The sequence below is a fragment of the Chrysemys picta genome, chromosome 11 (assembly GCF_011386835.1).
Source record: "Chrysemys picta bellii isolate R12L10 chromosome 11, ASM1138683v2, whole genome shotgun sequence".
Lineage (NCBI taxonomy): Eukaryota > Metazoa > Chordata > Testudines > Emydidae > Chrysemys > Chrysemys picta.
Window position 1 is genome coordinate 50,444,894 of NC_088801.1, and position 12,195 is coordinate 50,457,088.

Genomic DNA, 12,195 nt, shown 5'->3' on the forward strand with positions numbered 1-12,195 from the left:
ACAGGGTCAGCTGTATAGGCAGCTAAAGTAATTCTGATCACCAGGCTGGGCGCAAAGAAAGATGCTATAAGGGCTTCCATTTGGGATGACTTTTGAAACATGTGCAGAATTGTAATTGTTAGAACATTGCTAAACAGCTTATATAAATGAGTTATTTCCAATACAGTGTGCCATATGAAGTGTGTATGTTGCCTGATTTGATTTATAATGGACTCTCTTGTTTTGATATTTCTGTTGCAGAGTTATTCTCCTCAGTATGACTCCTATGATACCAAGACTGGTAAAGGAATATATCAACCTGTAAGATAGTAACCTTTTCTCTTTCCCTTTTTTAAGAGCACTTTTTCCTTTTGTAGATTGTATCTTGGATATTTATGCCTTTCCTATTGAACAAATAAGGTTATTTATTGAATTGCTGACTGCAAATGGAATAAGGTTTAAGGCAGAGTTTGTCCTGGAAGTATCATTCTGGATAACTCCAAATGTATAGATTACACTGCTCTACAGCCAAAATGCTTCTGAAATAAATGTAGTCAAAGTTTACTAATTCTGGGTCACTGAGAACGAAAATGATGCTTAAAATTGTTGATTGGCTCTACTTTTCAAGATATGCTATTGGGTCAGTATATACGACCCTTGACTTGGGAATGGCGGGGATAAGTGAGTTATAAAGGGAAGGGATCTCAATTTAAACCAGAAATGACTAAAATACATCTTTGATTGGATCTATGAATAAATCTATGACTGGGTTTGGACAGTATTTGCTTTTTAGGCAAAACAATGAATGATGCAATCTGAAGCTGGTATTGCGTCATACATGATATGAATTGCATCATGTTATTCCTAGAAGTCATGGATGATGCAATCATAACGAAGCTTACATCACTCTTCTGAACAAATTGCCCTATATCAGCTCTAGAAATCATACAGTGTCGTGCTCTCTTATTTGTCAGTGTTTGATTTTGCAAAGGGACACATTTCTGTTTAGCCAAAGTGAGCAGAGATGCCTCGTACTTGTGTGAACAGTGCAGATAACTTCTGCTATGTTTGCGGTGAAGTGACTTTTGCATCACAAAAGCGCAGTATAACCACTATGGTTAATAAAGCCTATCACCTTTATTTTGGCTGCAAAATTGGAGATCAGGACAAGAGGTGGGCCCCACACATATGCTGCAACACTTGTGCAACAAATCTTCGCCAGTGGTTGAACAGGAAAAGGAAATCTATGCCTTTTGCAGTGCCAATGATTTGGAGAGAGCCAACAGATCATACCAGCAATTGTTACTTCTGCATGGTGCCTCCAGTTGGGAAAGGTGTGTCAAAGAAGAAAAAGTGGACTGTGCATTATCCAAACATTCCATCAGCTATACGCCCAGTACCCCACGGAGAAGGACTGCCGGTCCCTGATGCACCAGAATCATTCTCACTTGAGTCAGACGAGGAAGAGGAAGAGGATGAAACTTCTGGTCCTGAACCATCATGTCACAGGACCCACATTTTCTCCCATCCTCCTCCTCTGAACCACACCTCATAACATAAGGTGAACTGAATGACCTTGTCAGGGATTTGGAACTACCCAAGAGTAAGGCAGAGCTGTTGGGCTCCAGGCTACAGCAGTGGAATCTCCTGGCAGGTGATGTTAGGGTTTCCATGTTCCGTGACCGTCAAAAGGATCTTGTCCCATTCTTCTTCATGGAAGGTGATCTTGTAGCCTGCAACAACATCGATGGTGTGATGGCAGCCCTCAACATTGTTCACGATCCAGATGAGTGGAGACTGTTCATTGATTCATCGAAGACGAGTCTTAAAGCTGTTTTACTGCATAATGGCAATGTTTTGCCATCAATTCCAGTTGGTCATGCAGTCCATATGAAGGAAACCTATGACAACATGAAACAACTTTTGAGGTGCATAAACTATGACCAACATCAGTGGCAGCTTTGTGGCGATTTGAAGGTTGTTGCTCTCTTGCTTGGTCTGCAGACTGGATACACAAAGTACTGCTGTTTTCTCTGCGAATGGGATAGTCGTGCAAGAGATTCCCACTACATCAAGAAAGATTGGCCACTCCGACAGTCATTGGAGCCTGGGAGGAAAAGCATCCACCACTTGTTGAATCAAGGAAGATTTTGTTACCACCCTTACACATCAAGCTGGGTCTGATGAAGAACTTTGTCAAGGCCCTTGACAAAACACAAGCAGCTTTCAAGTACCTCCATGGAAAATTTCCAAGGTTAAGTGAAGCTAAGATAAAGGAAGGTGTCTTTGTTGGTCCTCAGATTCGTGAACTTCTTCGAGATGATGCATTTGACCATGCACAGCGTGGCAAGGAAAAGACGGCATGGAAAGCCTTCCAGTTAGTGGCAATAAATTTTCTCGGAAACAACAAGGCAGACAACTACAGGTTGTTGGTGGAAAACCTCCTCAAGGCATACAAAAGCCTTGGTTGCAACATGTCACTAAAGATACATTTTTTGCACTCTCATCTAGATTTTTTTCCACCGAACTGCGGAGCAGTGAGCGACGAGCACGGCGAGTGATTTCACCAGGACATTGCAACAAAGGAGAAACGCTATCAGGGCAAATGGAGCCCATCAATGCTTGCAGACTATTGCTGGACAGTGACAAGAGATGCTCCATTTAATGAATACAAGAGACAAGCCAAGAAGCACCGAGTAGACACTGAATAGGACTGAACTATGTACATAATAGTTTTTTGCCTTTTGTTTCATAATAAATTTTATTTATATAACTCTTTTGCTGATTTTTAAAGTGTTACATAAACAGGACAGATGAAATATTATCATGTAAAGCAACCATAAACACATGAAAAGACCTAGGTTTACAGTTTATGATTAAAACTCTACTATCTACACAATATACATAGACATAAAATGTAAAAACTTAAATATCTTAGAAACAGTAGCCAATCAGTTGTTTTAATTGTCATACTTGAATTCAGCACATCAAAATACATAATAAATAGCACATTTTATCTCTGAAGCAGACGACTTCTCAAAAATTGTAGACCAGTGTAATCATACATGTAATGATACGAGCAAGTAGACTGACACAGTTCAAAGCCACTAGGTATACTTTATGATTGAGACACAACTACTACTGTGATTTTCTTTATTAAATCTGGACAAATATGTGAAATAGTATTTATAGTGGTTGGATTAATCTACTGTAGTGAAAATGAAGTTGATGTGAAATATATTTCCTGTGTTGTAAATCATGAAATATTACCTGTTCTGTGAAATATATTATCTATGTTGTAAGTCATAGAACATATTTCCTCTGCTGTGGAATATATCATCTATTCTTTACATCATGGAATATTTTTCCTCTGCTATATAATATAGAATCCATGCTGTAAAGCATGGAATATATTTCCTATGCTATGGAGTATATTACTTCTCTTATAACTCAGATACACCCACTGTATTGACTCTACCACATCAACTAAAGCTTAACTGAAGAAATTTTTTTATTTGAACAACTGAATGCAGGTCTAGCAAAACATAAGCAAAACTTACAGTTTTTTCCTCATGTTGCTGCATGCTTCCTTGTTTGTTGCTACTTAACTTGTAGGTATTTAACATGCAATATTAACATACTTGTAATTTTCTGGGACTAATTTTGCTGTCACTTGCACCAGTTTAAATCTGAAATAACTCCACTGAGTTCACAAGAGTTATTTCATACGAAGAGCAGAATGTAGTCCACTATGTCCTTTGACTACCCCAGATGTCATTTAATTTTTATGGTGTAGTATTGTACCACTTAAGAAAATCAGTGCATTGGCTAACATTCATGAATCCCTGCCAAGTATCAGAAATATAAATTAAACAGTTAGAAGTCCGAAGAGGTGTACAGGGCATAAACCTTTTCACAGCATGAAGGTTATGTTGCCAAAGCACATCCTGCCCTAATGGATTGTACATGTGCATGTAATACCAAGCATACAAAGAGAAGAAATTAGCATCTAACAAATGCTGATTTTACTCTCAAATTAGTTATAGAAATCCAAAAGTAGCACAGGTAGAATAATAACCTGCAGGTTTACTGGCACCATTTGGCTCCACCATACTGGGGCCTGGGTTTAGGAGCCCTCTTGCACATAACTGTGTCCAGACTAATAGAACTCATTTGCATTGAGGAGATGAGGTGCTTGGGTCCATTAAGGAAGCTGATACTCTTTTACCCTAGGAATATTCCTTGCAGCAGATTTATGAAATGTCCTTGGTACTTGCCTTAGAGCAAGTGGTTTATCCTTCATTTTAGCTGGACAAAAGGCAATATAACAACATCCTTTTGGGGTTTAAATGTCTAGAGGAAAGAAATATTAACCTGGAGTAAAGGGGTGAAATCAAAAGGACCTCCTTCTGAATCAGTTTAGGCAGAGCCTCTATTGTATGACTGCAGTATGCCACTGCAAAACACCAAACAAATTTGATTTAAGTCTTTCCTGGAGAGATTGTAAATGCTGGAGATTATGAGCCACAATCAAAATACACTGCACAGTCATACAGTGAAAGTACATTCTCTTTCTGCTGGGTTTCTCTAAGATACTAAGGTTAAAATTTATTACAGTTCTCTCATTACTGATAGGAAATTTTCCACCATCTCTACTATATTTCATTGCAGACTCTACAGCAATAGGCATCTATACTGAATTGTCTTTTATTGTCATTCCTGCCTATGGTTATGATCCTAATAATGATTATAAATAGATTTTGATTTAATTACTATTTTTATATATACATTTTAGTCTGTTCCAGGATTGCCCGGCCCACCTGGCCCAATTGGCCCAGCTGGCCCACCTGGTCAAGCAGGCTCACCCGTAAGTAAAATTCAATCTTGCTATGTACATCTTATCCCCTGAAATATACAGCCCCTGTTCTCTCTCCTTTAATTTGGGCACGTTTTCGACCAACAAATCTAGATGCTGAGAATTTTATGACTATGTTGTGTTCTTTTATTGGTCTGTAATATAACCTCAGGAACAAACGACTCAATATCAGATTCTGCCCTTACTTAGACCCTATGCATTCCCACTGAAATCAGTGTAATTATATGGCATGTAAGTCGACATAGACTATGATCCCTAACAATGCTTAAATTCTAATTTTACTTATGATTCACTGATAATGCTCCAGTCTCTTAATTCATACATAAATTTAACAGCCCTAGTCATCTAAAGTGAATTTGGAAATTCCAGTGCATGTACAGCAATATGCTATGGGCTTTGGGTTTTTTAATGTGGATTTCCATTTAGTGGAGTAGTTTCAATCCATATTGCACAATTGATTATTTGATCCTGTCAGTTTGCTTCCCTCTGGTTGTTCAGTAATTGTTCTGGGTGACTTATTTATTATGATTATGAGGGTATTGCAATATGTAGCAACCTCCTGGGGAAAAAAACAGTGATTTCTCAGCTGTGTTCTTCTACATATCAGGGTAGTCATGGATACCAAGGTTCCCCTGGTGAGCCTGGACAACCTGGCCCTTCTGTAAGTATCACTTTACATTACTATGCACTTAAAAGTCATGTTCTTGCAAGCTGTCCATAGATATACGCTCACCTTGCCTGAGTAAGGACATTAGGATTGATCCCTTAAGAAATGAATGGTAGAAGGAATATAGTCTATGCAACTTTATTTGTTCAACCTTTTAAACAAAGAAACAAGTCACACCAGACTTTTCAGTAGAATGTTAATAATCCATATGAATGCATGTAGGAAAAATTACTACACTTTGGGTCTGATCCAAAGCCCATTGAAGTCAATGGTAATCCTTCCATTGACTTCAATGGGATTTGGATCAGGCTTTATGAAAGGAAGACCTGCAGAGAAGCAATTCGCTATGTGCATATTCATTATGGACCAAATTCAGTTCTATGGTGCACTAACCATTAGGGATGAACAGTATTTGATGCAAACCATTTTTGCTCACGAAAATAGAGACAATTTTGGAAACCCTTAGAACAATTAAATCCATTGCAAATTCTCCTTTTCATTGCTGATCAAATTCCTCGCCTATCTGGCTGAAATTTATCCATTAGTTCACACATTCAGATACAAATCTCCCATTTCACTCCTGTGGGCTCACAAAAGTGACTGGAACTTGATTAAACAATCTATGACATTTAGCTAGTTACTGCTTTTCATAGGCCTACCACAAATAGTAACAGGAAGAATATATCTGTGATGCATTTAACATTCATGGAATAGTTTAAACCCACATCAGCTGAATACTAGATAGGACAAAAACCTAGGCAGGGTTGAATAGAGGTCTAAAAATAGTGATTGCATACATGGTGATGCTGGTAAATCCTCTTAGCTGTGTTGATTTCAATGGAACTATGCCAAATTACACGCCCAATAATCCTTTTAATCCCTAGAAATGAAAGTCCCCCTGCTCCAGTCTGAGTGGGCATTAAGCAGTAAACTACGTGAGGGTTTAGGGATGGAATTAACCCTGCTATCTATGTGTTGCCTGTGTAGCTGCAATGCATTCCCTCCTTGGCCACTGTTCCAACTCATGGGCATCAGGTTTCTGATTCCTGGATCTACATAGTCACAAACTTATGACCCACTAGTCCAATTCTGCCCTGTTTTGAAACCCTTCTGCACTGGCTTATTTGGAGCCATAAAGAGACCCACTCTGTGGAGTGCAGTTAGTCAAATGCCCCTTTGTCCACCCCTGTCACATGGGCCAGACCTCCCCACTGGGTGGATTTAACCCTGAATGACTACCCACTGTATTTACCAAACCTGTGTATTGCAGCTGTGCGAATAGTTCATGACTTTTTAATACAATTTTTATTTGTACATGATGGAAGGAAATTCATCTTTATTTTGTTTTCAGGGACCTCCAGGACCCCCAGGATTACTAGGCCCAGCAGGTCCCCCAGGAAAAGATGTAAGTTCAATGTTACAGTATGTAATGGAGGAGGATCAAAATTACTGCATAGTGTTATTAAAGCAGTGTCTATTGGTACCACTCTGTTTAAGTATCTTCAGGCTATCACATGTAATCCCCTGATTTGTACATTTCATAATATGTCTGTAAAAATTTGCTCTCGATTAAAACTTGGTATGAAATGTCTCCTTTCCAGAGGAGTTATGACAATCTCCGGCCCCTTATTACACATATCGTAAATAATACGTAGGCACCATAAGTGAGGTCAGGACTGAGTGGCTGATTTGGCAGTTGCTCTAAATTACTTTGCATTGGCCAGTTTTAGTTGTAAACCATAGTTTAGTTTACTATTTGTGGGTTAACAACTTGGAGTGGCTGTGCTTCTATTGTAGTTCCAAGCTTTTATGTTTGTTTGGGGGGGGGGGTTGATCATTTCCCCAGAGTGTGCTAAGGAGATACATTGATTTTTTTTTCTAGATCCCAATATGCAGTCTTTCATATTTGTCACCTCTATTTTATGCAAAGATCTTACATACTTGACACCTGGCACTGAACTCATTAAGGGCCTGATCCATAGCCCAGTGCAGTCAATGGATGACTCCCATTAAGTTTAATGAGGTTTGGATCAGGCCATAAATAGACAGGCAGTGATAAAGATAGGATAGAACCTACTTTTGATATGTGCCTGAAATCTTGTTCTGAGCCACATTAACTTTGAATCTTTGGGAAATGGGTTCTATGGTCATGAAAGACCAGGTGTTGGCTCACAACACCAGATAGATTATTTTGCATGGCTATCGTACAGAGAGACACAATCAGTCAATAAAAGTCTTTGTCCCTTTTGACTGTTTCTCTATGTGTGGTAAATATCAGAGGCATCATGAGGCTTCTGTGATGCCACCATTTCTACAAAGAATAGTGTGGCTAAGACTGGAACTTACTCCTTGTTCATCAAAACATTTGATGAGAATGGATCATGAACTGTGACGGGCTTCTAAGGTAAAGACAAAATTGTGCTATGAGACAGATTTCACCCTGGCATAAACTGATGTGACCCCCTCCACCCATTGATGTCAATGAGAGTTGCAGCAGCTTATTCCAAGGTCTGTTTAGTCCTGTATTACTAGTTCTTTGCCAGAAACTGAAGTAGTAACAGAGCAAAACCGTTTATTCTGTCCATAGGGAGAATCTGGAAGACCAGGCAGAACTGGTGAGCGTGGATTACCTGGACCAGCGGTAAGAAAGAGCCCCGAGAGAGCTCTTCTGAATGAAAAACCAACTTGTTATTGATTTTGCATTTTGTTAACAATACCACCAGACTGACTATGCTACTTAATATATATTAGTTTATGTGCTTCATTACTCTGCCATATTTGTAATTTACATAGTCTTTTATGCTTATATGTTTAGGGCCACAAAGGACCCCCTGGTATGCCTGGATTCAATGGAATGAAAGGTCACAGAGTAAGTATTATTGTAAGAGTATTTTTGAGTGAAATACTCCAACTGAATCATTATGCAACAGGCACAAGCACTCCCCTTTGCAGAACTTTTGGAAAGTTCAGATCTGAACTTCACAACTGGCTCTTCTCTCAGTAATGGGCCTTTTGAAAATCTAAAGCCCTGGCCATGAACACCCTACACTTAGGGAAAGTTCTGATCTGGTTCAAAATGTGCCCCTTTGTCCCATCTCTGCTTATTTAGATTTACCATTGAGTTACCATTAATACTGACGACAAATAAATTACCTGGAATGTATTCTTAACTACGAGCCAAATTTTGATCCCCATATTTACATTGTTGAGCAGTTACCCACATGAGCAGTCCTAGTGAAATCAATGGGACTATTCGTGGCACTAAATTCTCACTTATGTAGTAAGGAGTTCACAGTCTATTGCTAATCATGCACTGATCACCTTTTGTAACATTTTACAACAGGAGTCATTAAAGCTATTTTGATTTTCTGGTGTATTACTATTTAAACAAATATAAGCCATTTTCCTACAATGTAAGATTTGTTGTTAGCTTTTCAGGTTAAAAAAAAAAGGATGCACTTGAAGTTCAGTATTGATCAAGGATTATCAGGGTTTCAAAGTACAAATGAAATGTATGTTATTTTTGGTTCCCTTAGGGCTTTGATGGAAGAGATGGCGCCAAAGGTGATAGTGGTGCACCTGGTCTGAAGGTAAAGTGACTTTGTTGCAACCTCTAGAAAGTATGTAATTTTACTCTGAATCAATAACATAACTGTATTTTGCATATTTGCTTCTGTAAAACCACTTACGCTTTTTAAGTCCTGGCTGATCATGTCCATATAAATAATCAGTTACTCTAGGGGAGTCTGTTGTCTGCAATTGCAGCATATCTCATCTGATTTTATAACAGTAACAGACAGAAAAGATGGAGATTCCCATGACTGAAGAGTATATTCAACTTTATTACTTTAAATAGATGCTTTACTGATACACTTCAGGCCCAGTTCACCTCTGTGTTACACCAGCTTAATGCCAGAGTAACTCAATTGATATTAATGGAATTACAGCCATGTAGAACTGAAGTAACACAATGATGGATTGGGCCCCAAGCCTTTCTGTTTTAATATTTTGTGCCTGAGGTTGTTGAGACTTCTCAATCCCCACTGACTTCAGTAGAATTTGAAGAAACTGAATACCTCACAGAAGATGTTTAGCTTCTCAGAGGATTGGGACCTTGCTTGTTACTGTGTGTCATCCCTACAAGAGATTACTAATGAAATATGGTAATAAAGGTTAATTCTGTCAAAACCTGATATTCTCTTTATATAACAGGGTGAAAATGGTCTTCCTGGAGCAAATGGATCACCTGGGCCAATGGTAATTTTTTTCATTATCATTTAATTAGAAGTTACTGTAACTGATACTTTTTCTGCTTAGTATTTCTTACTATCTTCAGCTCTCTTCTGACTTTATTCCTTAAGAGCTTGATCCTGCCACCCTTTACACACACTGAGTACTACTTACCCATGCAGACAGCTCCATTGAAACATTTCTAAGCAAAATAGTTTTCTTCTTGTTGTTTGTTACATGGTGTCTTTGAAAATCTGTTGTCCAAATTAATAATTGTATGTTCTTTAGGGTCCAAGAGGTCAACCTGGTGAAAGGGGAAGACCAGGATCTCCTGGTTCCGCTGTAAGTAATTGGAACAAAACTACAGGATTGCTATTATTTCTGTTGCATGGCCCAACAGGTGCACATCATGCTTCATAGACACACAAAATAAAAGCTCCCTGACTCACAGAGTTTACAGTCTACATTAGATGTAGTACAGCAAATAGTGTATAGGAGGATATGGCAGAATATATAGTTTCTGCAAAATCGTCATGAAAATTTCCAGCCAAAGATCAAAGGTTGTAGTAAAGGGCATACAGATTTGCTACAGGCAATGTGTCCTTAACAAGTTCTTCTTTATATTGTATGCTAATATATTATACTTTGAGGGTATAAGTTCAGCCAACAGGGTGGGCAGGATGGAGTAGAGGTCAGCATTGGAAGACTAACTAAACAAAGTGACTGCTGTGGAGAAGAGTGAGACTGTGGTGTCCCAGCTTGGACTACAAGGGGAGGTCATAATTAACGCCAGCTAATGCAAACAAGTCTCAACCTAAAATATAACAGAACAGGGACTGTTTATGCTAGTGCACAATGTACTGAGCAATGAAGATGTCTGATACATCTACAGCAGAGGTAACAGGCCTTAAATCATTGTTAGTTCTTTTGTGCCACATTTTATCCTTTCTCTGTGTTTGTAAGCTTTAGTCATTCTAGAATGCATGACATTTATTGCTGTCTTATTTATTTAATCTAAAGTACAGCTCACACACATTATGTTTTGCTCTATTAAGCATGATTGCTATGCATTAAAGAATTACTGCTGTCTAATAACATATTTCCTTGTATACCACTATCTTCTTATTACAGCAAAGTGCATGTACAATTGATAGGCACCTTTTGGATATTAGTATTATTACTACTACTACTATTGTTATTTAACATAGTAGGCACCCATACCTGAGGAATTGTGTGTGCCATACTAAAATATATAGGAATGTATGGACATGCAGAAACATGGTTTGAAAGTCAATATCGTCCAATATCAAAATCCTTGGCTTTTCAGCCCCAAAGAGAATGTATAGTATGTGATTATGTTGTATTCTTTTGGTAGGGTGCCCGTGGTAATGATGGTACTCCGGGAACATCTGGACAACCTGTAAGAAACTTTATTGTTTTCCCTTAACTATTGTATTGCTTAACTATTTTTCTCTTGCCCATGTGCTTGATGGGCTACAATGCCACCCATTAATTGGACATGGTTTGCCTTATGAATAGTGTCTTAGGCAATTATAATTTTCAATAACTTTACGCTTGCTATTATGATTGAAACAAAAAACCTTTATTTTTGATGAAGAATAAAAAGAAAATAAGAGAAATCATGATCTTGTAAATCAAAAGGATGTGTATGTATATCCAAGCTTTTCTCTAATTATTTACTGACGAAGATAATGGAAACTCTTTATATGGGCCAAATTTTGAATGATTTCATCATATAAGTCACTCAGCCCTAGCGCTAGACCATGATGTCAAGCTGTCTAGAGTAGCTCATGAGCAAGAGTGCCAACCTCAGGGCAGACTGTCAAGGAACAAGACGCAAACCCCAAACTGGTTGTATGTTCTATAATTAGATTTCATCAACCAAGTAACAAGTGTGAACTCCTGTCTATCTTGCCTTTGTGATAGATTGACCCTTACACCTAAAATCACAACAATATTCTGGATACTCCCAGTCCCAAAGGACCAGCCATTTACTCCAGGTCAACTGTACCTCAGATCTCATAGACTCATAGACTCATAGACTTTAAGGTCAGAAGGGACCATTATGATCATCTGGTCTGACCCCCTGCATGCTGCAGGCCACAAGACCCTTCCCTGGACTCTGCCGTTGAAGTCCCCAATCCTGTGTTTTAGTGACTTCAATCGGCAGAGACCCTCCTGATAGTGATCCCTGCCCCATGCTGCGGAGGAAGGCGAAAAACCTCCAGAGGCTCAGCCAATCTACCCTGGAGGAAAATTCCTTCCCGACCCCAAATATGGCGATCAGTAATACTCCGAGCATGTAGGCAAGAGTCTCTAGCCTGACCCTTGTTGGCCATTATACTATTTACGTACCATTGCTTGGTTTTCCTTGGCTACTATGTTTTACCATTAAACCATTCCCTCCATAAACTTATCTAAC

The 12,195-nt window shown here is 38.7% G+C and overlaps 1 protein-coding gene across 1 annotated transcript in view; it reads left to right on the forward strand.

The window, feature by feature from the left end:
• Nucleotides 1–12,195, forward strand: part of COL3A1 (collagen type III alpha 1 chain) — a 75,073-nt gene that overhangs the window by 30,137 nt on the left and 32,741 nt on the right. Inside the window, exons 5-14 of the mRNA XM_005306587.4 lie at nt 241–300; nt 4,775–4,846; nt 5,463–5,516; nt 6,874–6,927; nt 8,110–8,163; nt 8,338–8,391; nt 9,059–9,112; nt 9,735–9,779; nt 10,041–10,094; nt 11,128–11,172. Coding sequence (XP_005306644.2) covers nt 241–300; nt 4,775–4,846; nt 5,463–5,516; nt 6,874–6,927; nt 8,110–8,163; nt 8,338–8,391; nt 9,059–9,112; nt 9,735–9,779; nt 10,041–10,094; nt 11,128–11,172 — 546 coding nt within the window. The remainder of the gene's footprint in view (nt 1–240; nt 301–4,774; nt 4,847–5,462; nt 5,517–6,873; nt 6,928–8,109; nt 8,164–8,337; nt 8,392–9,058; nt 9,113–9,734; nt 9,780–10,040; nt 10,095–11,127; nt 11,173–12,195) is intronic.